Source organism: Ascidia mentula, chromosome 4 (genome assembly GCF_947561715.1).
Source record: "Ascidia mentula chromosome 4, kaAscMent1.1, whole genome shotgun sequence".
NCBI lineage: Eukaryota > Metazoa > Chordata > Ascidiacea > Phlebobranchia > Ascidiidae > Ascidia > Ascidia mentula.
The window spans coordinates 15,259,792-15,285,434 of record NC_138569.1 but is presented as its reverse complement, the minus strand read 5'-3'; the positions used below and the strand labels follow the sequence as shown (position 1 = coordinate 15,285,434).

Below are 25,643 nucleotides of genomic sequence, written 5' to 3'. Positions count from 1 at the left end.
ACAACTACCACTAATACATAAAGTTTTCGCAGTTTGTTATCGGAACATATCAGTTGCTAGACAATTTGATTTACCTGCAGCATTTTAAACAAAAAGTTCTGAAAGCAGTTTGTATTGAAGAAAATAACTGAGGTAGTATTACTTCCAATATCAGGACCTGGTTCCAAAATTAAGACCGGGGTTTTATTTGAAATGCTTAAAATTATATACTTGTGTATTCTAGGAGTGACTAATTTATCAGGTGAATAGAGCCCATTGGAATAAAGGAAAGGCAATGTGGAATGATTACATAACCTGAATGGATCTTAGCGCTGTAATGCGGTAAACTGCATGACATCACATTTTTTCCTGTGCTCATTTTTCCCTTTACGAGGCGGGTGGGGGTATTTTGAGACCTTTGGGGGCAAATTTGACACAAGACTGTAATAATTCGTAGAAAACAGGAAGAGCCCGAATTGCCAAGAGCATTTTCGACATTTGAATACGAGATTTGTTAAAACAGCTTGTTTTGTCATTTACATTTTGAAAGTGACTGGTATTTTGACGAGAATAACAAGGATACATGTGGGCACAACGGTCGTGAACCGCCTAGATTCGCCGAAACATATTTAATTTTTTTATTTCTAAGAACGACAGACATAAGTACGAGAACAACAAGGAAGTGTGACACACGAGAATACATATCAGGAGTTATGACTATAGCGCAGTATAAAACTAGGTTTAATATTGTGTAACATATGGGCCGTGCTGCGCTAATCAAACCTCACATGCGCAACACGGAAGTGATATAACCTGACGTAAGGAAATCTGGATTGTTTTGTACAGTGCCGAGTTTGCGTGTAAAGATATCATAGTTTTTTGATTGATTGTCTATGTAGGCCTGTATTCCCGAAGATCAATCAATATATAATATATGTGATAGCTCATAGATAACAGTCGTAATGATTATGATGTGGCATAAAAAAACAGCAACTTTCCTTCTGGCTTACCTTGTTTTTCGACATTTGGAATTTTCTTCAGGTGAGTTCACGTACAGGATGTTTAACTTCATCGACGTCATATTTAAGTTCACTGTGTTTCAACTTTAAAAAATAGCTCAGAAACACTTGCTTTGCAACTTTTCGCAACAATGTACGTAGTTGTCGTAATATCGTGGGACATTTTTGATATTGGGTAAAAATGTATGAGTTGTTTGCTAGTGTTAACCCATTAGTAATAAAATACTATGTTTAGATTTTACTTAAGCGTAATATGTGGTTGAAGCAAGTAATTCGCGACATAAGTACAATTTCAAATTTCTTTGTTCTCACGCGAGAAGTCACAGCCAAGCCAAACCTGTGCACGTGCCAAAAAAGGTAACTAATCATAACTTGTTATGACGCAGCACAAACCTGCGGCGGACACTTAGTAGCGAACAGCACTACACAAGAAGCCTATATTCCGTCGGTTGTCCAAATTATAATGAAGTCAATTCGAACTGTACTTGGCTCGTGACACCCAAAAACTCGAGCGGCATTAAACTTGTGGCCCTCAACACGGAAATCTGTTGTGACAAGTTGAAGGTATGAGCGATTGTAAAAAACTTTTACATATATTAGCAATGGTTTTACACGAGAAATATTAGTAGGCTACAATTGTTTGGTCACACAAATGTTATCTTATGGGTATATGGTAATTTACTGTAGTATCAATTACGTAGTTGCTATTTACATCTAGATATTATACCTTCAAAGCGATTCGTCTGTGAGTGACACAGGATTTCTATTCCAATACAAAAAAGGTTTGTCAATCATGAAAGGCGTTTTATATTAGGTGTGCATAAACAAACATTGTGACACAACCGTCCTTGCCCTTATTTAACCTAATCTTTCTGATTAAAAGACAAACAGTGACCTATAATTCAGTGCGCAGACATAACTTAATAGGCTACGACTGGACGAGTCCGCTGGTGCTACAGCAGCACACCACAGAAATAGTTGTTCCTCTCACTGCGACTGAAAATAAGCATAATTTCAATGAATTTAAACGATTATTATGTATTATCCGATTAGCAACACTGCAAAAACTATTTCATGTGATTATCCGAGCAATGAAACACCAAAACTATCTACAAGTCTCACACACCAGCAGAAACTGCGCAAACATGTTTTCAGGATTCCAAATTTACTCGGATCATGCAATACCCACAAAATCTTTTCAAAACAGGCGAAATTGTTCGACCCGTTTCAATACAATTATCAACTTTGATACAATTGCATTTTGATTCTTGGTTAAGAGCTGTTGCACTTACCACACAATTATTAAACCTCTGGGGAATATTGACAGTCCCCACAAGCATGCCAACCTCTTCACGCATGAGTAAGTTTTGGTGTTTGCGTTTTCATCATTTTGGTATTCGCGCTAAAGTTCGATTTTAAAATGGCAATTTTTTTTACCAGGCACAAATTTACCAGAACTAATCTACTCTTTGAAACTTGTAGGTTTAAAATTTGGTGTTGTTTGGTGGGTATTGATTTTCTGTTTGTGCAAATTATCATTTTCTTTCATAACATTGCTGTGGATAAAAGTAAACACTGTTTGCAAAACAAATGTTATTGCCAAAAGAGCTTTTTTGTATTAATAATATGCCTTGCAGCATCAGTAATGAATATTATATTGCTGCCAGGCATATTGTGTTTTAATTAATCTGTTCTTCTGGCACAATTAACATAACTTTTATTCACCTATTATTCAGTTAGACTTGGTAACTCAGGGTAATGGTGCAGCACACAAACAAGCATAGTGAATTAAAAATCGACTTTGAATTAAATGCTTGTTTTTAATGAACAGGTTCATGTTTTAAATTCATTTGTTACTTGGTTGAAATGTATTTATCTAATCTAAATGCTTACATACGTAAATAGCCTATAGTAAAACCAGATTCGCGAATATTGCATGAAAATAAACATGTAAGTTTTTACTAAATGAGTAAGCAGTGTATGCCGACAAACACTGAAAATAAATGTTTGTTTATTACATATACTTGTGTTGTGATTTAAGTATTATCCTGGGAAAATCTGATTAAAGAAAAAAAAATTTTCAGCTGACTATAGTAGCTTTTGATTTTGTTTGGAATCTCTATATAACAATAGCAACAAAATATCTCTACATAACATGCCTCAAATAAATCCTATTTTCATTAAAGTCTCTGGATTAATTCGTAGCAAGAGAAAAATGTCATAATCAAGTCAATGTTGTTGGTGTAAAAAGTGAGATTAGTAATCGACTGAGTGGAAAACAAGATCATGGATGAAGAGGAAAGAAAGCAAAAGCTTGAAGCAGGAAAAGCGAAGGTATGTTAACAGTTTTTCTCATTTGAACATCAATTATCTTTGCTGATTTTTTTTTGCTAAAAAAGGTTTGTTTTGCAGCTTGCTAGCTTCAGGAAAAAGCGCTTATCTGCAAACAAGAAAAAGAAGAAAGCCTCAGTTGTCACAACACCACGTAAGTTGCGTATCTACCATCTAAATAAAACTAACACCAATATTGGTTTGGTTAGTAACACTATGTATTGAAAAAACATAAAATTTAGCATCAAGACTATTAAAAAATGAAACAAAAATGGTACATTTAATATCATATTAAATCGAAATTTTGATTTGTGAATGTAAGTTTATGGAGAAGATATATTTTTAGGTGACGGTTCCCATTCTGAAGAGGTTGGTGCTGGTGATAGTATTGCAGTTCAAACTGGAGATGACACAAGCTTGCGGGCATTATCTCCATTTGATGAATCAGATAGATCAACAACAACTGCAGAAGAAATCTCAACAGAGGTTGAAATATTTTGTTTGTATTTTAAGTGGTTTCAATGTATGCTGCATATTATAATTTTGCTGTTCTGTGTTGTGAAATTGGTTTAGGGAATTACAAAGTCTAATCCAGATTAGTCTTTTAAAACCTCCTTTGATTGTGTGCACAGGAGGAGTCTGGGTTCAACGTTGGTCTCTCCCCAATAGAAAGGATACAAGAATTGGAAATCACTGTTTCTGACCAACAAGTTGCTTTACAAAAACTCACCCTTGAAAACAAAGAACTCCGTAATAACAGTAAGATTGATATTTCAAGAAACTGTTAAGAATGTTTGCATTAATATTTATTACAATATCATGAAGATGAAGTTCTAATTTTAGATTTCTATGAAAACATTTTACATGCTTAAAAAGGTATATATATAAAAAAATGCCCTTAATAAAATTTTTCTGACAGTACTTTATTGTAAAACTAGTACATAATTCTTTTCAAAATAAAGCTAAACTTTATATCACTGAGCATGTTAACATTCCCACCCCAACCTACCATTTAAGGTCAAGTGGCTATTTTGGAGTCAAGTATTTCTGAGAGAGACTCTATAATATATGAGCTGCGTGACAGTGTAACACAAACTGCCGATCATGTCCGTCACCTACAGCAGCAACTCACAAAAGCAACCAATGCAGTGATGGATTCTGGTGGAGAACAAAGCCAGGTGCTTAACAGTAATTTTTTTGGTCTCACAAGTGGCACTATTGCATTATGGGTAGCAAATATAATATTGGTGTTTTGTGTTGCTTGCCTACATCGCGTCATCATAAAAATAACACTAAATTTATCCAAACAGTTAGTCTCAAATATCCTCAATTATCACTGAAATATCCTCACTCAGTTAAATAGTTAGTCTTAAATATCCATCACACAAATATAAATTTAAACCAGATTGTTGCTGAACTGACCGAAACAAGAAGGAAACTTGGCTTGTACAAGGATGCATTGTCCAAGCAGGAAGAGGCCATGCATGCCATGGCTGAAAAGTTAGCTGCAAAAGGTTTGGAGGTTGGTGAGGTGGAAGAAAAATGTAGATCGATTCAGTCCGAGCTGGACAAAACCCAAAGCCAGTTGGCATCTTCAAATGAAAACTCATCAGGTAAAGTCGTCATATATATAGTGGAAATAAATGGGAAATACATTTGTTGTATATTCTTGATTATAATTTGGTTGTGGTAGTGTTTGTAATTGAACCATGTCACATTTTTCATACATTCATTTTTTAAATCAATAGCAATAAAATCCTTGCAAGAGGAGGTGGAAAATGCAAAAGCTGAACTTCGTGCAGAGTTGGAGGAACAGCATGGATTGCACATTGCTGCTATTAAACATGAACATTCTGAGGCAATGAAGGCAGCAAGACAACAGGTATGTATACAAAGTTAAATGGTATATATATATATGTGTGTATAAAATTTTTTTCTTTAAATGTGATTGTCAGGTATAAGATTTTTACAAAAATAATTACTATGAACCCTTAAGTTGCTGACAAATAATATGATGTTATTATATATTTTGTTTACACCAGTATTTTGTAACTGTCACAAGTAAATCAAGCTTGTGTATAAATAATTTATCACTTAGTTCAGAGCTTTGTTTCACAACATAGTTACCACAGCAATCAGTATTGCTAGTGTTGTATGGTTGTGTTAGACAACATGTGTCTGGACGATTTAAATTTACCGGTTCTGTTTGTTGTACAATGTGTGTTCAGTTGGGTAATGCCTGATTGCTTTACACTAGACACACATTAGTGAAAAGAGCACCACACAATACATTCCTAAGTGTTGCCCTTTCATTAGGAACCGTTTAAACGTACTGAAGAGCTTTACTTCTGTTGTTGATGATATCGAATAGCCAAAGTGGTTACATAGTAACAGAGAACAATTAAATCAGTAGTAACTGATAATTTTTTCTCCTAATTTTGTTAATTTTATTTCACTCAACCATAAATTAAAAATAAATACTCCTGAAATTTGACAAACTCAGATCCAAGTTCACCACTCTTAATTTCTGAATGTGTAAGAATTTTTCATATATCCAGATACAGCTAAAAATACTCTCAAAGTTACATACTCACATATAGTGCAAAAAAAACAACACCAGGTCTTCAAGAATCGTTCATATTTATTTCCATTTCTTATGTCAAATATTTTGGTTACCACCTGCCATGAGGGTATGGTTGTTTTCCCAAGCAATAGTACTTCACTACAAAATGTACCGACACAAGCCTTGAGCGTCTCTGGCTACTTAGTGCTTATCCCTCCTTTTCCAGTCTAATGTCAACACCATTCACCCAACACAATTGCCATGCGGGATAAGTGTTTTGATTGCCCGCCGGCTGTAATGGTGACGGATAGTAAATTCCAACTGTTTTCATTCAAATATTTGCTTTCATAAGTTCTCACTCAGCAAAGACGCTATGGCAGTTTCCAGGCCAATGGCTTACTGGAAGCAGTTTCTTTTTTAGCTGCACTCTTTTTGGATGTTACAGTTTTTTAGTTGGAAAAAAATAGGCATGTTAAATTTTTCTGATGTTTTTTAAAGAGATGAGGGAAATATATTTAACCTCGGAAACATAACTTTCCATAAATGTGGTTAAATTTTATCGGTTAAAACCACTGTTATTATAACTGATTTCATAAAAGTTCTCATCTGACAGGTTTGTGAATAAATTACAATTTACTCTAAATTGTTTACAGTATAAGGTTCACAGGCTTCGCACTCGGGAAAAGTGGCTGATCCAGCTTGGCTGCAATGCCTTGGTTGCGAAGCCTGTGAACCTTGTGATCAGAATATTAGACCTGTGATCGCCAAATATAAAGGGCCTGAGCAGTGGGGCGATCCTGCCTTGCTATGCGAAAGCATGGTCTTACTTCTGCGTTGTTTACAGTATACATTTAAAAATTGTCACAAGTGCCAAAAATGACATCAGTTTTAGTGTATTAATTGAGTAAAAATATAAATATCTTTTGCCGCTACTTTCATGAAATGAGTAGTGATACAGATTTGTTACATCGTTAGATGGAGAGTGCAAGAGTAGACGGTAAGGGAACTTCCCAATATGATCCTGAAGATCTGCGAGCGTTCCGTGAACAGGTTTCAATGCTTAGCGCTCAGTTGGAAAATGCATATCGAGACATTGATAAACTGAAGCGAGATCATGATAAGGAGGTAATGAATTTTTTGGGTGACGTTTTGCCTGGTTTTCAATTTGAATGAAGATTTAAAAAGATATTAGATAACATGATAGATACAAAAGTTAACACAAAAGTATTATGATTTTATTTTTATATATTTTTCGGTTTATTGCTGTTATGAAGCTGCTAAACAAGCCATGGAATTTCCTGATCAAATATAACTATTTTGAATTATAACATTTGTTCTACAGAATGTTCTCAAGTTTAATAGTTTAATTTCTCTAAAATCCAAAGTTATTTTTATTATTCAACTAATATTATTCTACTTTACTACTAGTATTACAGCGGTAATCTTATTTATTTAACTGCAAGTTACTTTTGTTTTACAGGTAATTCAACTTAACCAACAATTAGTGAATTCCGTGGATGAATATGAAACAAAATTACAAGAGGAAAAAAGACTCACTGAAGACTTGGAAAATAGACTTGAAATGTCTGACACTGGTAACAATTGTTTCAAGCAGTTGATACATGGATTTAGTGTATAGATGTAAATAAGTGTGGATGTTTTATAAAACACCTTATTATTTTATAATCCCCAAATAAGTAGCTTAGGTTTTTAATTGTAATTGGTTTTGTTATATCTGCAGTGAGTTCGGAAATCCAGTCTTCATTTAGCAAACAACTTGAACAGTTGGAGGAGGAAAGAGATACGCTCCGACAACAACTCAGGCAGTCTCAGACAAGAGCAAAGGAAAACTCGGTATCAAAGAAGCAAATTAAGGTAAAACATCTAAGCACCGGTTCTCAAATTACCTTTGTTTTCAAAACTATCTTGAATAAATCTGAAATCATGACCTTTTGTTGGAAACATGGACATTAATACTATTTTCTAAAATACTGTCTTTTAAAATGAGAACAAATATAATGAGAACAGACAACATGATATATATTTTTTTTAACAAATAATGGAATATCTAGTGATAGGCAGGCCAAGAGATTGCTTTAAAAACCACAGCTTGCCACAAATTAGCGGCCCAACTTCATGCAACAATCTATTAAAGTTGCTGTTTTTTCCCACATGTGCAGATGTTAAAAAAAATCTACCTAACTTTATGTTTATTAATACTACACTTTTTATCCAAAAATTTTTGTTTAATATCATCAACAAACAACCAAAACTTGTATAGGATTTGGAGGATGAGGTTTTAACTTATCAGAAGGAGCTTGCTGATGCAACACAAAGGGTCGAGGAAGCTGAAAAATCTAAGAGAAAACTCAGGGATGATGTGGAAAGAATGGAGGAAGCAGCAGAGAAAATGGTAACATAAGATGTTTTTTTGTTTGCTAGATTCTTTTTTGTTCAATAACAACACATTACCCATAGAACATTAATTGTATTGTGCCTACAATGGTGCATTGTTACTAGCACTGGATTTGGATGGCACATTACAAATTGGTTAAAATAGTTGGTTGTTATGTTGCTGGTGGAATGTTGTGGCATAAGCTTAATCTATAATGAAATGTTTTTATGCGTAGAAAAAAAGCAAGTCTGATCTAGAGAGTGAACTTGAAGCTTTGAGGATCAGTCTTGATGAATCTAAAACCCAAACTCAAGAACTTGATGATCTTCTACAAAAGAAGACTGAAGAGGTATGGCTTGGTTGGTCTTTTTGTTATTTACAGTATCCAATGTTACATTATTCAGCCGTATATGAAAACAGTAAATGAGTTGTAGGATGAAACTCTTTGAATTTATCATCAAACATTCTTAAAATTGAGACTATAAAGATTGTTTTGGAGTAATGAACATTTGGTATTTAGAACTCGAACCAGCTTTCCCAACTGCAAGCTGAACTGGATGCTGTGAAAGAATCGTCTTCACAATATCAACAGGAAAGTGAGGAGAAACTTCAGGAGTGCAAGAATGAACATTCGGAGGAACTCAAAAATCTGCATTGCCAACATCACAGACAGGTAATACCTGTTTGAATGTTTTTAAATCAGTAACTTAGATAAACACAACACAGAAAAACACACGTCCAGTGCATGTATTTTAATTCCATGCAAAAAATTCAAGCTTTGTTTCTTATATTTCATACTTGATATTGCTTGTTTCAAAGGGTTGTTGGTGAATTTGGAGGTCCGAATCAATTAATAGCGATGGGCATTATTGCATGTGTTCACTTGCTTTAACTGTCTATGCAAATGTTGCTGCATTATTTATGTGCACCAAAGTTTGCCACACATCATATGAAATATTCATATTTTTTATCCTTCTTCTATTCCATAAACAATGCACAGCACCTGCAGTTGGCCTCACACTTTCTCTAGTACAGTTGTAGCAAATAACAATGGATGATATTAGTGAGGCCAGCCAGTTGTGGTCAGTTCTTGGCAGTTCCACTGACTCGCAAACAACAATGAAGCAGTGTTCCACTTGTGGCTGTTTGCGAGTTGTGTCTAGAATGCCCAACAGTGAATTAAGGCTCATTAAATTTGGGCCTGGAGTACTTGCGAAGGCCCAAACTGCTTCCTGCTCCGATCCCAGTGATAGTGACGCTGACTCGTGTTGCTGTGTTTGCCATTTGGAGGATATTTCACATTCTCGTAGTTTGTCTTCGTCGCTTGGCGATTTAAGCACTGTCAGTGGTCATGGTTGTGAGGGAGAATGCTGCAATTGTTACAGTGTTTGCAAAAATCTGATTGTCAAAGTAAGGATGTATGTTTCTGCATTGTTTGCTGCTCTAGGTCACTTTATTAAATGTTTGCAACAAAGTTTTCCTGTCATTAAACTATGGAGGAAATCTCATCAAACCCACATTCAGTTTTTGACAGTTTTTGTAATTGTTTGAGCTTTTTTTACAACATAAACCCCAAATCTTCCTCATTGTTAAATTATTTTTCAGATGGATGAAATAAAACAAGAAATGCAACGTCAGCTGGAATCGACAAAAGTTCACCTGAATGAAGAAAGAAAAGGTCAACTTGAGTCAGTTAAAGATGTAAGTTTTTGTCTACAAATTAAAAAAAATCTGTTGTGAATTTTTGAATGTTATTGCTAATAGTTGGAGGGGTAGATACCTCAATTAGGCTTAATTGGAAATTTTTTATCCAGTTACTGTGTGTTATGCACAGATATCTGGAATGGATTTGCTTTTTAGATGATTATGCATTGTCCTATTTTTAGGTTCATGAGAATTCACGCAACCGTGAAGTTGTTCGTATAAAAGAAGAGCATGAGGCTGAAATGGAAGAAATTCGTGAAGCCCATATCAAAGAAATGAAATCCCTGAAAACTGAAGCCGAAGAAATTCGAACATTTGGGGAAGAGAAGTTGCGGATTCAAATGAAAGTAAGCAAGTTTTTTTCGGGCTTTTTATCAAACTTACATGATTTCTGGTTTAGGATGAACATGAGAATCAGTTGGAAAAGGAGATGGAAATGCTGAGAAGAAGATTGGAGCAGGAAAATGAATTGTCCCAGGCTGAATTGGTTGAGAAGCACAGAGACGACTTAGACAACCTCAAAGATCAGCATAAAACTGACATTGAACGTAATATATTCCTCTGTCCTTTTACTGCGTAAAGCATTAGTCTCATACAATTGATACAATTCCTTTCCCTGTTTTTATTTATTCATGGCAATGGCTGTCAGCTGAATTTTGAAACTCACTTACACACACTTTATAACTTAACAGTAGTAATTACAAGCCCTTATGAAGTACTGGGTAATTTGTGATAATTGTCAGTTGGGTCAAGTGGTGTGATTGTGTTACAGACCAAGTGGAAGAGGCGTTGAAACAGCAAGAGATTGAACATGAAAAACTGTTACAAAACCAAAAATTCGAACTTGACAATGCATTGGAAGCAATGAAACTTGAATTTCAAAAAGCTCAGGAGACGCTACAAAATGAACATGCAGAGTCAATGGCCAAAATAGAGGTATGGATACAATTGAGTTGTATTTTGTCAATGTGTTACATCATAATTGTTTTGCTTTCAACAAGGCTGACTTTGAAAATATGCAAACTGAAAAGCAGGATGCTGTGGCTAAGGTCTCAGTGCAAGCAGATGAGGCGCTTGCTCAAGCAAATCAAAACACTGAAGCTCTTAAGAATGAGGTGGGTGTGGTGTGGTGTGGTTTCATGTGTACTATGATTATTAAAACCATTTATCTTTGTTGTTCTTGAAATGAATATACTTTACCTGTCACAGGCTAACCTCAATATGTTTTATTTAAAAAAGTTTCACTTTGATATTTTAGTTTGTCATGCTTTAATATAGCTCAATTGTTTCATATACCATAGTATGCCGGTTACGATTATAAAGAATAATTAGCAGTTGGCAGATGTTTTTGCTTTAGTTATTATTTTTATCTGTGTGTGAATAGATTTTTTGTAACAGTTTTATATCAGTTTCTCACATATACAAACACTCATTTTATCCCCCTTGTATTTTCCTAATCTAGCTAAAGTATTCATTGGTTGTTTTTTTTCTTGGGTCTTGTAACAATCAAAATTAATTGAGCATGGCAATCCATAAACACAGAATAAAAGAGTGGCAATGACTGTTTAATGACAAATCATCACAAATAACATTTTAAATGTGTGTATTTGTCTCAGTTGTTGCAATTGCAAGATAAACTGGATTCATTGACAAACGAGTTGGAAACAACAAAACAAAATGCTTTGTTAAAACAAAACTCACTGGACCAGGAACAAGACATCCGTGAAGATGTCGAACAAGAATTGCAAACTCTTAAGGAAGAGTTGGAAGCCGTCAGGAAAGAAAGGGACCAAATATTTTCACAAGCTGAAGGTTGGGTTTGTTTTGCTGTAAATCTTTGTTCTTTGTAACTGTAATGTGATTAAAACTGTTGACAGAAACTTGAGACAATTGAAAATGGTTTGTTTTATTTGGCATTTGACAAATTGACTTTGAAGTAATATGATTTCAATTTGACTTGGATTCAGTTCAAAAACAACATGGCAGAAAATGTGATAATATTTATGAACCTGAATTCTTATGTATCCATATTTAGAGTTATTACTTGTTGTTGTTCAATATTCGTTCAAATATATTTTGAGTATTCTCAAACAGCAATTCCATCAGAAATTCTGCTCAATTGCTGATGCGTATGTATAAATTCACAAACCTATGTAACAAATCTAATTCAAGAAAGTCAAAATCGTCTGGCAACTCTTCACATGGATGAAACAGAAAAACTGCAAGAAGAATTATCCGACTTAAAGCAGGAGCATCGGCAAATTGTGGAGAGCATGCAGATCGAAATTGATGGCTTACGAACATCCAGGACTGACTTGCAGGTTGAGAACGGTTCCGAAAAGATTCCAGCATTACCAACAGCACTATTTTCTAACCACTATGACTTCGTTGCTAGGATCTCAAGAGTCAGCTGTTGGCCCGTGCATCATCCGTAGAAGATTTAGAAAAATTGAAGGAGGAATTTTCAACAGAAAAGGATTCTCTTTCAAAACTTCATGAGGAAGAGCTTGAAAAGCTCAGGTACTAACAGTTGTATGTTGTGTACTGCAAAAAAAGCTTTGGCAATGTAAAAACCAAGACAACTTTTGCATTGCAATTTTTCAACAATTGGTAAACTTTATTTATAGATTGGATCATGAAGAAGAAACAAGGAATTACCAGGAGAAATTGGAACAACTTTTGTCTGACTTGAATGCAAGTCAGGAGAAGCTGGCTGACATAAGTTCTTCCCCGATGCTTCTTGAATCTTCACCAATGAGATCAGTATCAGCGATGTCAGATTATGACTCGAGCAGTGTACCTGCATTAAACAAAGACTACAGAAGGTGTGGCATATTTCTCTGAGCTTTTCAAGGCACTTAATTTGTTTTTTTTTCCTTTATCTTAGCTTTGGTGAGTTTATCTTACAATTATTGTTCATGTTATTCAAAAATGAATAATGTAAAACCACAATCGCAGAAACATTAATTTTTTTCCAGCTTAAAGTCAGTCAGATTGGTTTTTCATACAAACACATTTTGCTTTGATTAATCTAAAAACATAATGAGCCAATTTTAGCAAAGTACTTCAGATGGTCTCTTGTGTATTTTTATTTTAAACCAAACACTTTGTCCAGGTTGATATGAAGGCAGTGATTGTAGTCTGTGTTGGGTAAATATGTTGCAAAACAATCACTGCAATTGTGATTACAAACCTAAATTTGGTAGCAATCATTTGAACTGTGTTGGTGAAGAACAAAGAATCTGGCCAATGAAAAGTGTATGATTTTAGTGTGTGAGGATTGCACAGCTTTTAATTCAATCTTGGTCAATCAAATAAATATAATAAACAAGCTTTTTGAAAAGCAGATAAATTTTATGCCAGATTAGGTTAATGTGATTCAACTATATACAGTGTGATGGTGAAATGATGGTTGCTGAGTCCTGTAATGATAAATTCTTTGCCAATTTCAATTTGATTACAATTGTAACACAGCAATAACAAATAGAAAGTTGATGTCTTTGTTGCCTTGTGTAGTGCTATGACTCTGACCAACGTATCCGACGTGTCTGGATTAAGTGAAACTCCTTTGGAAGAAGAGGAGGAAGGTGAAAAAGATGACACGGCACAAGAAAAACACTTCGAGGATGAAATACTGAAACAGCAACTTGAAGAAATGAAGCGAATGTTGGATGAAGTACAACTGGAGCTTGAGAAGTAAGTTATTTATTATATTGCATTGTATCAAAGGTGATGAGGCTATTTTCTTGCAGGAAACACTCGTTTGGTTAGGCCTTTATATTTTTCATTGTTGTATAGTGACAGATCTCACATGATAATTAAAGATGTTTTGGTTGCAAGTTTTAAAATTTTGCATGATAAAATCTTGCAAAAAATTGTGCGCAACTAGAGTGTTACATCCAAAGTGATTGTTCAGTTCTAATATCGAAAAGGAAGTTGAAAGCATATACATAAACTTCATTATTCCAAAGCAATGTATATATTACACAACATATTTTAACCCTAAAATCTTTTCTTGGTTGTATCTGAACTGCAACGTACCCATAATTGCATTTATGATTCACACCACAAAACAGATTACACAAATAAAATCATTTTTATTTAGCATACAAAGTTACTACAACAATAAATGTGCAAAATAAAATGGCATGGGCACCGATAAAACCATAAGGGTCAGACATCCATCTGTAATCAATCTCCTTATACAGGAACAAGGGTTTACATGAAGAAGCAATTCAATCCATAATGGATGACCATACAAAAGCTATGGAGGAATTGAACCAAACACATCAACAAGATCATGATGAAATATTGGCAGAAGTTAAACTACAGCATGAACAAGGTGCCAGTAATAAACTTGTTGTAACAGCTGTTAAATTATGACTTCATAGTAGTAGTAGTAATACTGTGTCATCTTTCTGTTAAGTTGGCAACTTTTTATTTTAATGTTATAAAATGTAACTCTTCATTTAAGCACTGGAAGCACTTAAAACTCATGAGGAGGAAGCAGTAAAAATGTTGAAGGATGAACATCAGCATGAGATCATGCAGTTAAGGTTGCAGTGTGCCTCTGACACTGCTAAGCAGGTGAGTACATGTTTTGTCTTATTTTTGCCTCTTTTTTTCAGGTGGATATGTATTGAAAAATTGCAGAAACTTTTGATGTTAATGTTTTTAGAATTTCGCTGATTATTTTTTTGTGGTTTAGGTTGAAGAGGAAAATGAAGCGTTAAAAAATAAAATGGAGCAAAAATTTGAGGAAGACATGGATTCAATGAAGCATAAACTTGAGTTAGAAGCAAATGAAAAACTTGAAGAAGAAAAACAAAAGCATGTCGAAGGTGGGAGAATATTAACAGATAGTCAATTTCGCATAGCTTTATCTGCTATTGTTTGTAGATCTCAAGCAGCAGTCTGATGAGATGTCAGCATCGATGGAAAGTAGGCTTGCGGCAGTGATGGCTGAACTTCATGAACAAAAACAGGTTAACCTAAAAATGTCAATAAGAATCATGGGTTTTAAAGTAAACCATTTATTAATCCCCAAAAAGTGTTTTAAAATAGTTTTTCAATTTGTGTTTTCTTGTAATTCACATTACAATCCCAATTTTACAAAAACATACTTGTGTCCTTGTCGAAATGCAGCAAAAAGCTGCAAAGTCATCATAAAGTAAAATAGTTTCGGTCTGGCTAGTCAGCCAAAAGAGACTGTTGTTAGTCACCAACTGCACTGATGAGACCTGAATCATCAAACTTATGATATTATTAATGTTTTAGCAATCGATTGCAAAACTATCAAGCACACATGCAGAGGAGATGACACACCAAAAAGAGAACCTTCTGGAAAAATTAAAAGAAATTGAGACTGAAAAAGATGAACTAACATTTGCTTGGAAAAAAGAAAAGGAACACCTTGTTCTTCAAGTGGACAAGTAACAACATTATTTTATTCATTTTTCACACAGTTGATAATTGAAATATACCTGCCAGGTTAAAATCTGAATTGGATGAAAGCATTCAATCGTATCATCAGCTCACCGAAGATCTTCAAAAGGGAGATAATGAACATTTGAAGTACGTAAACATTTCCAGTAAAAGTTAAAATTGAATTTTATCAGATATTTCCCGTAATAATACAACAGCGAATGTTTGACTGAAAATGTCACTTGTTGTCATTTTTTAATTGAGATAAAATCATAATTTTATAAATTGTTTGTTTTGCAGAACGTTAACTGCCCGTCATAGTGAGATGATGGAGAATCAACGCATGAAGCTTATTGAGGAATACGAAGCGCGTCAAGAGGCAGCACTACAGAAACAAGCCCAAGTTTATCAACAGGTACTTCAACTTAAGGACTGCATTTGAACAACAACAATAACAGTTTGTACATAATTATTTGTTCATTATGCCTGAATTTGTTATCTTTTAAATCTGTATGAAGTTAAGTGCATGCTTGTTATCAATACTGCGCTAATCTGTAAATCTATTAGCTGGTTAATTTGGTTAATATGGAGTCAAAACTCTACTTGAATGAAGATAGTTGGGATGTTTGCAGTAATTTTTGTGATAGTAGACATGCTTCGTCTCAATTTGCTGCCTAATGTAAGGATACAGAATGAAACTGTATTGTTGTTAACTGAACAGTCCAGAGACTTTAGATTATTGTTTTTTGTTGATTATGTGTTAGCCATGTTATTTATCGACTTGTATGTTTCCTGTGTTGTGCTAGAGGTGTGAGACAGAAATATTTTTTTAATTTATTTCTACCAGGTATTTTTAATGTTAAACTTGGTCAATACATAAAGTGCATGCCCAAATTCTCAAAACTTGCAGCCAATAGTTTTGCGTTGCACTGCAGGCCCAAGAAGAGTTTGTAAATCTGCACCAGCAACAGCTCGAGCAGTTCACCGCATCCCAGAAGGAGGAAGCAGAGGGAAAAGAGGAGGAAACGGAAAAACGTCTGCAGGACATGAAGCAAAAACTCACTGCTCAACATGCTGACGAGATCTCTAAATTACAGGAGACTCACAATGAGGAGGTATGTGAACCTTTATCTGTTTGTCTTGTTAATGTTTAACTTAATTGCTGTGTAATAACAGCTCAAGGTGGTGGCAACTAAGTTGGTGGAGGTGCATGAGGAGAAACAACAAGTAGAGGGGGAGAAGGTTTGTTTGTCTTGTGGTTTTGTAATTGGGTTTGAATTGTTTGCAATCGATCGGTCACGGTTTAGAATGAACTCGGAAAGTTGATGGATAATTTGCAATCCGAGAAGGAAAAGGAGCTTTTGGAATTGAAATCCACTCTTGTGGGACAGCATAAGGCAAAGTTCCAGGTACTTTTACATATTCATTTTGACCTTGTGTGTGTCACCTTGTTAAACATTGCTGCTCATTTCTAAGTTAGTGGGCAGGGGTTTCGATTCTCTAAGATGTACTTTATGCCTGGCAACATAGTCTTCAAGGGTAGTCATGCTTTGTACTTTTGAATACGCAAACAACCTTGGTGGGTGATGAACTGCTATTATTACAGATTAACGTTTTGTGAGTTCTATAAATTACTGTCACAATTGATTCTTTGGTTTAATGCAGTTGTGTTTCATTGAGTCCTTTGTGGACAAGTAGATTTGCATGTACTGCACTATTTTGTTGCTTCTTTAAGTAAGACATATCAACTTTATAGGAAGTTACAGCTACTTTGGAGCAACATCACAAAGAAGAAATGGATGCTTGTTTAGAGGAACACAAACAGGAAGAAGCAAAACTCCGTGAGGGTTTAATAGCTCTACAAAAGAAATTGGATTCTGCTGAAGATGAAAAACAGACTGAACTAACCACGCAGAAAGAGCAGTTTGAAAACAAGATTGAAGAAATAAAGAAACAACATGAAGAGCTTTTGGAACAAATTGATCAGGTTAGCAGCAAAAAAGCATGAGATATGACTTTCATAAATTGTTTTTTTGTGACCCTGCACTGGTTTGTGGTATTGTAGCCACTTTAAAATGATAATTTCAGAAATTTAAAAGTTTTTCTGTCCAATAGGAAATACGTGCACAAGAAGCTGCCCACAAGGAAGGCATGAAGAAAATACTTGCCTCACAAGGGGGGGAACTCGAAATTCTCCAAAAACAATTTGACGAGGCTTTGAGAAGTGCCACAGAAAGCAGTGTGCAGGAGACAGAGGTACACCTTTTCTATACTTACATAACAACCATAAAGCTACACAGTTACCATGACAACAGCTATACACACACACTACGTCAGTATGTACATATTTAATGCTATGCCGGGTGTGGAAATACTCAGTCTTTGTTTAACATTGACTTGGACTTGAGTTTTTTTTTTCCTCAGCCTTTTATTTGTGTGTGACCACTATCCATTAAGTATCAGTACAGCTTTCAATGTTTCAATAACTTAATGGACTTTTGAAGTGGATAGGATCGGTGAAAAAAAGCTGAGTTGACTGATAAGAGATATATCAGTTTAAATTTAAATGAAGAAAGTTGGACTTTTTGTGCATGGGGTTAAAAGTGGTCTTCAAGTTATAGTTGGTTTTATGCTGAACTGCTGTTTTTGAGATAAAGTAATTAGGTTTGTGCTTCAGTGAGTTTTGGTCAAATTTGAGTGTTTCTGTGCAAAAACTGTTTTGAAGGTGTGTCACTTCTCCATTTAACATTGTTGTACGTTGTTTAGAAACTTGCCCAAAGAGTGGCAGAAATGGAAACAGAACAGCAGGAAACTGGGAAGCTGCAGTTGGAGATGGAAAAGATCAAAGCTGAGCGGGATCAACTCCAAGAGGCGGTTGACAATCACCAAGCAGTGATGAAGAATTGGGAAGAAGAACTAGAAGAGGAAAGAAGAGCATATGAAGCAAAATTGCAAGAGGTTTCTCATTGGTTTTGGTTTAGTTTTATTATTCTTTCATAGCTGCCTAATTTCTTATAGTTGTCTGATAATTTGAATGCATCCAAAGAGGAATATCAAGATTTAAGTTCCCGGGTGGAGTTTGAAAGAGCTGAGTATGAAACTGAGATTGAAAGTGCTCAAGAGGAGATCCGCGTTAAAGACGAAAATGTCAAGGTGTGACAAATCAGATGAGAAAATACTGACGTTGTTTGTCATTATGATATTGTTTTTTCTCTGATATATATACATATATATTTCGCCAACAATTATACATTGTCAGTATCATTGGGGAATTAGCTGTTTTGCCAAAACTAATATATTATTTTTTCACACTTTCAACATAATTAGGATAAGGTAAGTTATTTTTGTGGGTTTTTGTGTTGTCCTTATGTTGTACTTGTTGTTGTGGAAAAAAGTTAGTAACCGTAGAAGGTTATTTTTTATTTTTAAACAAACTTTTCACATGTAAAGCTGCAGACAGGGTGTGTACACGCACTGTTTCGACCTGTAAGGTCTCATCAGTGCAGCTGTTGAGTGGCACTGTGCTAGCTTTCACACTAGCAGGCACACTAGTTTCCACTTTGTGGTACCTTTCACATGTAAATAATTAATTATTTTTAGCCATCCTACCAACATGCTGTAATGAACCACATGCATTGTGTTAATTAAAATAGGAAACAATTGCATTATCTGTCAATCAGGAATGTCAAGCTGAAATTGAGCACAAGACTGCAGCGCTTGACAGTCTTCAACAACAACATGAACAATTAACAACAAGACGTGAGCGTGAAACACAGGAGGGCGATAATCTTCTGAAAATGCTAAGAGATGACTTGGACAGATTAAACAAAGAGAGGTGGACTGTGAACATTTGATGCAATTTTATATTTTACCATAATAATGTCAGTTTAACTATGTCTTTTCTGTTTATTTTGTTTGTATAGAACTGATGATGCTTAAAAAAGCGAAACATGTATTCTAAAAATAGAAGTGTTGATACAACGTTATTGTAGTAATATTTGAAATTGACATTTAAGTTTCACTTGTGTCATGCTAAAAAAGTTTTGCTGGTCAGGTTTAGATGTCATAAAGTAAAAACATTTTCATTGTCAAATGACGCCAGACACAAGCATCATTTTTAAATATAACGATCATGCTGTTATGTGTAACCAAATCAGTAACCTGCTCCATGTTTGGTGTAGGCCATGTACTGCACTAATTAAGAATCAACTAATTTCAAGTGGTTTTGTGAATCTATAATTTTTGTGAAACATTTTCTGGTTTTTTTTTACTAATTTTTGTAATTTAGTTTTTTTTTTGTCGATTGTAACAAAAAATTTCATCTGCTAAAGTCAAAGGTTGTAAACTGGGAATGTATTCGTCTCTTTAAAATACAACAGTTCTCAAAATTCCTGTTAAATTTTGTTGCAGAGATTCGATAAGTTCTGCCAATGAGCAGCTTCTTTCCACCTTATCAGAACTAGTAAAGACCAATCAGAAATGTGAAGAAGTCATCGCAAAAAAATTGGAAGCCCTTCCTATCAATGGAGCTCCGCCAGCAGAAGTATCGTTAGCTGGTGAATGCAGTACATCTCAGTCAACTTCTGCAACAGAAGGTAAATTGCTTTTTTAAATCTTCTTGAACTGCTAACTAAATGTAATATTTTCCCCATGGCAAATATTAAACTAAATATGAGTCAAACTAAATAGATTTTTTTGTATGTGAAACACCTGCACAATTCAATATCCGTATCTCATCATCATTAGCTGCAACATAAATTTACAAACCCTGATCTCAAACTGCTTTATCATTTTCCATTCACAAAACACAACGTTTGTTTGCACCACAGAGCAAGGTGATAATACAGATGCAACCAATACACCAGTAAACACAAGCCTAAGTGGAAGTTTTGTGGATGAAGGCCTTGACCTCTCCCAGCGGCTTGCAGAATCCATGTTTGTCGGCCCTGAGCTTGATCCGGCTGCAAGAGATGTTGTAGCTGGTACTGGAACGAGAGTTGGTCAGGCTGTGGAGAGGTTGCTTGATATGCTCAACAACACTGTGCAACAGGTAATTTTTACTATTTCAGTGTATGTAAAATTATCTGGCAGAAAGGTGGAGGAAATTTTCAGGGTTTTTTTTTACTTTATTAGTTTTTGTCATCAATTATTTGTAACAGGCTTGAAACAACACTGAAACACATAAAAATACCAACTGTTCATCAGAAAGTCTCCCTTAATATCATTTTAGTTTGTGTCAACCAGATAGGCAGCTTTTAGTATTCGATAGTTATTTGTGTCTTGTATGTTCCATGATAGTTGTTCCTGGGCCCTATTCTTTAACAGCACCCCTTTGAAAGTGGTATTGAAATTGCCAAACCTATAGATTGAGCCTACATGCACTCCCTATGAACGTAGGTAAAGAACCACAGTATTACACCATGGTGGTAAGGGCAGTATAAAAAACTAAACCAAATTTTCTCTCTCTGTAAGTCTGATCTAAATCAGTAATTACTGTTATCTAAGTATACTATCTCAGAGGTTCTAACTGCTGACACTTACCTGATTATACCCATACTTGTACTTCCACAATAACTTGATCAGCACAATAATTACATTTTTGCTATGTGATATGAATCATCTTCAAATTGCTTTCCAGTGACTACACAATTCTTGTCTGCCTGGCTTTGAACTCATTTTATTAAATTCGGTCTTAAATTTAAACACAATTACTTAAGCAGTAGCCTTAGGCACCACAGTGAACTTCATGTTGATGCGTAGTTGCATTATGGTCAGGGATGACTAGATTGTGTTGTTTCCATACCCCCAGGCTTGCAAGCATTGCTATGCCTGCAGATCTATATCACATTGTCTTGAAAGAAATGAAATGGAGTTCGTTCCCAGAGCGGGTTGTGGTTATGTTGTAAAAATTTCACCTCAGAAAAGTAGAAAATGCATTACATGGTTTGTGAATGGAGAGTGGATGGCAGATTTCGTTATACAGGTGTTGGGCAGTAACAATTGATGTGCTGTAGCTGGCATAACTAGAAAAAATAGACTTGTTGGTTTTATTGCAAATCATTTCATACTTTAAATTAGTAGCAACTTTAAACTAAGTTAAATAGGTTTAGTGACATGGTGATATTTTGTATAAATAAGATTATTTGATGTAGTTTTGTTTGCAAAACATACCTTAAATAACTGGTGTGTTTGCCCTGTTTGTTGGCATTAAGTCGTTGCAATGCTCTACAACTGGATTTGGTATAATTAGAAATGGAAAACTACTGCAAACAATTACTTTAACTCTTCTATTTCAGTTGAATGCGGCACAACAAGCGCAAACACTCTTGGAGGACGAACTGCAACGTGTCATGGGACATAAAACCGTAGTGAAGGGTGAAGCAACCCCTGGTAAGTCCTCAGTGCCTCACTTGCCTCACAGTTTTTGAATGGGTTTTCTGTTTCAGATGTTGTTGTGGTCAAGAACCTACACCAGCAAGTTAAAGACCTTGAAAAGCAGATTGCAGAAAAAGACGCTTTGCTCGAGAATCTTGGTAAAGGACATGAGAAGGCATTTGCCCAGCAGCAGGCTTGGCTGGCCGAGGAAAAATCCCTGCTACAAAAGCAGCGTGAAGCACTAGTTGATGGCAGGGACCAAACAGAACTTAGTACGTGCAACATGATATTGCTAAAATGGTGTCAATATTTGCAAAAACGTTTTATATCTTATGTTTGTATTTGGTCCTCTGTTGAATTATGGATGATGTATATGCTGAAATTACGTTGGAATTAAACAAGTAATGATATCTCAAACATTTTGCTACGTGTTAAATAACACTTAGATTCAAAAAGTGGTTTAAAGCTGTTTGACACCATGTTTTAAAGTATATTTTGGTCTTTTTCGAAAGTGTTTAGTCAGATATGATAGTTTTAATGCAATGTCTTATTGTGAACTATCGTTTGGCATGCAACTCATTTTACACTGGCAGATCTCTTGCGAGCAACAGAAGATTTGGCCAACGAGAAGCAGATGTTGGTTGAACAACATCAGAAAGAGAGGGAACGACTTGAAGAGGTTGCCCGACAACTTGAAGCTTTAATGACTGAAGATTCGAAGAGGGCACAGGAGAAGGAACAGTCGTACATCAACCAGATTGAAGACCTCATATCACAGGTTAGGTTGTATTGCGTATGCTAAATACACTTTGTTCAGAACCAAATGCCAGAGTGGAGGTGATGACAAACGATGATGTTTTTGACTTCCTATTTCTCTGCTACTTGCAAAACAATGCGTGTGTACTTTTTCGAGCAAAATATTTTTCAAAACGATTATTCTCTAAACTATATAATTGGGCAAAATAATAAACGTCGTTCGATGCAGATCAACGCGTTAAGCAAGCAAAGCGAATCGGAGAACCGCCTGAACGCCGAGTTGGTGAATGATCGCGAGGCAGAACGCGATCAGTTCGAACAGATGATGGAAACGATGAGGAATGAAATTGATCAAGCACGTGACACAGCAAAAACCGAATCTTTGCTTGCGGAAAAGGTAAAAACGTCAGTGTGATTGAACATGTGGGTCGTGTTGGCAATTCTTTCCCGTTGCTTACTTGACCAATTGTTTTTTGGTGCTCATCGTAGTTCGTAGTACATCTTATTGGTGAAGTGAAGTTATCAGCTATTGGTAAATGTTTAAATGTAACTAATTACGTCACTGGTTTTCACCCTTCAGCGTCGCAACGCAAGTGGTTCAGATTTCGGCGGCGAATTTTCCGCTGCTAACGAGTCAGAGGTGACGAATGTTAAAACATATATTTTCCTGAGTGCATGGAAAAATTAGATCGGGTTTACTGTATGGAACGTAGAATCTTGTTATTCTATCTATAGCATGATGTGATTAAAAACGACTGATGTTTCCTTTCAACTGGTCATAGTCCAATTGTTTCAAAGTATCCTGATCAAACTTAATCAAAAAAATTGCGTCGGTAGAACTTGTTACATTGCAGTGAGCTGTTTGCGTCAACCTCGGCATATACTGAATCTTACTGTAAAAGAAGGGAGTCTGACAATGTTGCTTAAACGTTATTAAATCATGTTCATGCGTAAACTTCCCAACAACACCAAAGAATGTTGACACCAAGTTATTTCCACCTCACACATTTCCCAGGGGTAAAATCTCACTTCGCAATGAGGTCATAGTAAAAATGTCGACTCAATCAGCTGTCCCAGCTCCAACCACTACATTGCTCGCAAACAACGTGTAGCGTGCATGGGATCCGGTAGAAACGAATGCTAGCGTTTTGTGTGATAGCCTGCGGTATGTTGTCGGCCACGGTAGCGGCACACGCCGCATGCTATGCGAGAAAGTCCACTGGAAATGTACTGTCCAAGCGAAAGCATAAGAAGAAGGTGGTTTTGCATGCTTAGCTGTAAATATGATGGATATATTGCTCTTCACCTTGAGAGATTTGACTGTGTATATGTAAACCATAGTTTATTAAGTGAACTAACACAGATTTTAGGTATAGTGCAGTTACTGTAGTACGAAAATGGAACGTATTTTTGATGATGATTTTGTTTGCATGTATCTATAGTCTATGGGTTCTGTTTATTACGGTACTGTTATTATACATACAAGGCGTAGTTTAACGTTAAATTGAAAAGCAGGGAGTCTTACGTCACTGTTTTGTGGAGAATAATTGTCGTATTCGCAGGTCGCACACTTGGAGGAAGATTTGGAAGCAAAACAGCAACAGCACCAAGAAGCGCAAGACCAAGTTAACAAACTTCAAACACAAATCGGCGACCTTGAAAATATCATTCAAGATTTGAAAGACGAAGCCAAGGATGACCAAGAGGTATTTTTTGCATAACGTTTGATTTGCTCAGGTTTTCACGCAATCTGTCTCTGCTATTTTTGAAAAAAGTTTTTATTCATTTTGTTAAGGAATTGTGCGGTAGTTCCAGTTAGCATTTACTTCATTGCTTGATGTTCCAATAACAATTTATAGCAAAATGAATTTCCTATTCTACTCCGTTGTAAACAATCAAGGGAAACTGTTTTAGTCCAGTAAATATTTGCATTTTTAAATTAACAAGAAACCAGAGTTTTTGAGCTTTCGGGTATTCATTAATAATATGTTGTACCAAAGTGACAAACGGAATATTTTTTGCCTACTTCCAACATTTAAACAATTTGACAAATAGCAAAATCACACAAAACCACCAACAGTACGAAAAACGTGCAATTTTTCATTCTTGCATCACCGAAAGGTTGAAAGCCTACGCACAGAGGCGACCACAGTTCGCAGCGAACTTGAAGAATCAAAACGACAACACGAGGTCCTTCAGCAGGAGTTGTACGATAACATGTTGCGAATATCGGCCCTGGAATCCCAACTTGACAATTACAGACACGGCGTCGACGAACAGAAGCTGGTGGCGGCCGAACGTGCTCAGGTCGAAGAGAGAATCCTGGAGGAACAGAAGGACGATATTGAGGATAGAGATACACAGGTTGGCTTGTGATGTGGACAAATCACGGTTTACGTCACTAAAATAAAGTTTTTGAACTAAAACTTTTTACATTATAAGTGCATTATTTTATTGCTGTAGTAAAAAAAACATTTTTTTTAGTGTGTGTAAACTCACAGCCAAGTATTTTTGGTCATTTTTGCCGTCCCTTTTTCGGAAACTTATCCATTTTGTAACGTCCTCTGTAGTGTTTTAGTGCAACCACCTTTAGCATCTAGAACCCCATACCCTTTGCAGTAAAGTTCTGCTTCTCACTATTGTTATTTATCCCAGATCGCGATGTTGGGCGAACAACAAAACAACCTCCGTTCTCAACTCATAGAGAAAGAAGAACAAGTTGATCAACTTTTACAGGAGTTGGAACAATTTAAAGACGCCGAAGTCGAGCACGCCAGGCTGAAGGTGTGAAATGAAAAATTATACACAATAATTTTTATATTTCATAATACAGATATTTCCGTGAGAATTTTGTCCTAAATTTTCGCAAAAACTGTTGAAGGTGTTTTTGCAATGACGGTATATGGTAAGGTCGCAAACCCCATCAGTTTGCCACGCACAAATATCTCAGTATATGTCTGAAATATAATATTTTGTGGCAAATAGTTTAATTGTCACCTAACCATACTTGTCACAGTAATGTAATTGTAAATAATGAACATTAACCTCGATACTGCGGTAAAAACCGTGCAACCAAATTTCACCCCAAACTCTTTTC

General features: G+C 35.6%; 1 protein-coding gene across 7 annotated transcripts in view; it reads left to right on the top strand.

Moving 5' to 3' along the window:
- The first annotated feature begins 3,191 nt into the window (after positions 1 to 3,191).
- The window catches only part of LOC145897058 (uncharacterized), a 38,223-nt gene continuing 15,771 nt past the window's right edge, over positions 3,192 to 25,643 (top strand). For 4 of the 7 annotated variants that reach the window (XM_082985218.1, XM_082985221.1, XM_082985217.1 and 1 more), the window contains exons 1-48: positions 3,192 to 3,332; positions 3,411 to 3,483; positions 3,676 to 3,815; positions 3,962 to 4,088; positions 4,347 to 4,507; positions 4,735 to 4,942; positions 5,078 to 5,211; positions 6,868 to 7,017; positions 7,373 to 7,487; positions 7,634 to 7,767; positions 8,174 to 8,305; positions 8,523 to 8,636; positions 8,808 to 8,960; positions 9,893 to 9,988; positions 10,174 to 10,338; positions 10,392 to 10,539; positions 10,764 to 10,927; positions 10,993 to 11,106; positions 11,608 to 11,803; positions 12,164 to 12,312; positions 12,387 to 12,511; positions 12,619 to 12,816; positions 13,508 to 13,687; positions 14,200 to 14,333; positions 14,466 to 14,578; positions 14,700 to 14,832; positions 14,891 to 14,976; positions 15,269 to 15,423; positions 15,482 to 15,565; positions 15,716 to 15,830; positions 16,351 to 16,530; positions 16,592 to 16,657; positions 16,723 to 16,824; positions 17,172 to 17,402; positions 17,531 to 17,671; positions 18,182 to 18,373; positions 18,434 to 18,568; positions 19,096 to 19,250; positions 19,826 to 20,010; positions 20,245 to 20,465; positions 21,712 to 21,805; positions 21,862 to 22,062; positions 22,384 to 22,568; positions 22,776 to 22,943; positions 23,127 to 23,186; positions 24,109 to 24,252; positions 24,668 to 24,910; positions 25,202 to 25,330. In XM_082985218.1, coding sequence (XP_082841344.1) covers positions 3,285 to 3,332; positions 3,411 to 3,483; positions 3,676 to 3,815; positions 3,962 to 4,088; positions 4,347 to 4,507; positions 4,735 to 4,942; positions 5,078 to 5,211; positions 6,868 to 7,017; positions 7,373 to 7,487; positions 7,634 to 7,767; positions 8,174 to 8,305; positions 8,523 to 8,636; positions 8,808 to 8,960; positions 9,893 to 9,988; positions 10,174 to 10,338; positions 10,392 to 10,539; positions 10,764 to 10,927; positions 10,993 to 11,106; positions 11,608 to 11,803; positions 12,164 to 12,312; positions 12,387 to 12,511; positions 12,619 to 12,816; positions 13,508 to 13,687; positions 14,200 to 14,333; positions 14,466 to 14,578; positions 14,700 to 14,832; positions 14,891 to 14,976; positions 15,269 to 15,423; positions 15,482 to 15,565; positions 15,716 to 15,830; positions 16,351 to 16,530; positions 16,592 to 16,657; positions 16,723 to 16,824; positions 17,172 to 17,402; positions 17,531 to 17,671; positions 18,182 to 18,373; positions 18,434 to 18,568; positions 19,096 to 19,250; positions 19,826 to 20,010; positions 20,245 to 20,465; positions 21,712 to 21,805; positions 21,862 to 22,062; positions 22,384 to 22,568; positions 22,776 to 22,943; positions 23,127 to 23,186; positions 24,109 to 24,252; positions 24,668 to 24,910; positions 25,202 to 25,330 — 6,876 coding nt within the window. In that variant the 5' untranslated portion in view covers positions 3,192 to 3,284. Of the gene's footprint in view, positions 3,333 to 3,410; positions 3,484 to 3,675; positions 3,816 to 3,961; positions 4,089 to 4,346; positions 4,508 to 4,734; positions 4,943 to 5,077; positions 5,212 to 6,356; positions 6,506 to 6,867; positions 7,018 to 7,372; positions 7,488 to 7,633; positions 7,768 to 8,173; positions 8,306 to 8,522; positions 8,637 to 8,807; positions 8,961 to 9,892; positions 9,989 to 10,173; positions 10,339 to 10,391; positions 10,540 to 10,763; positions 10,928 to 10,992; positions 11,107 to 11,607; positions 11,804 to 12,163; positions 12,313 to 12,386; positions 12,512 to 12,618; positions 12,817 to 13,507; positions 13,688 to 14,199; positions 14,334 to 14,465; positions 14,579 to 14,699; positions 14,833 to 14,890; positions 14,977 to 15,268; positions 15,424 to 15,481; positions 15,566 to 15,715; positions 15,831 to 16,350; positions 16,531 to 16,591; positions 16,658 to 16,722; positions 16,825 to 17,171; positions 17,403 to 17,530; positions 17,672 to 18,181; positions 18,374 to 18,433; positions 18,569 to 19,095; positions 19,251 to 19,825; positions 20,011 to 20,244; positions 20,466 to 21,711; positions 21,806 to 21,861; positions 22,063 to 22,383; positions 22,569 to 22,775; positions 22,944 to 23,126; positions 23,187 to 24,108; positions 24,253 to 24,667; positions 24,911 to 25,201; positions 25,331 to 25,643 lie in introns of those variants that run through there. The other 3 variants (XM_082985220.1, XM_082985219.1, XM_082985222.1) reach the window with 2 other exon arrangements.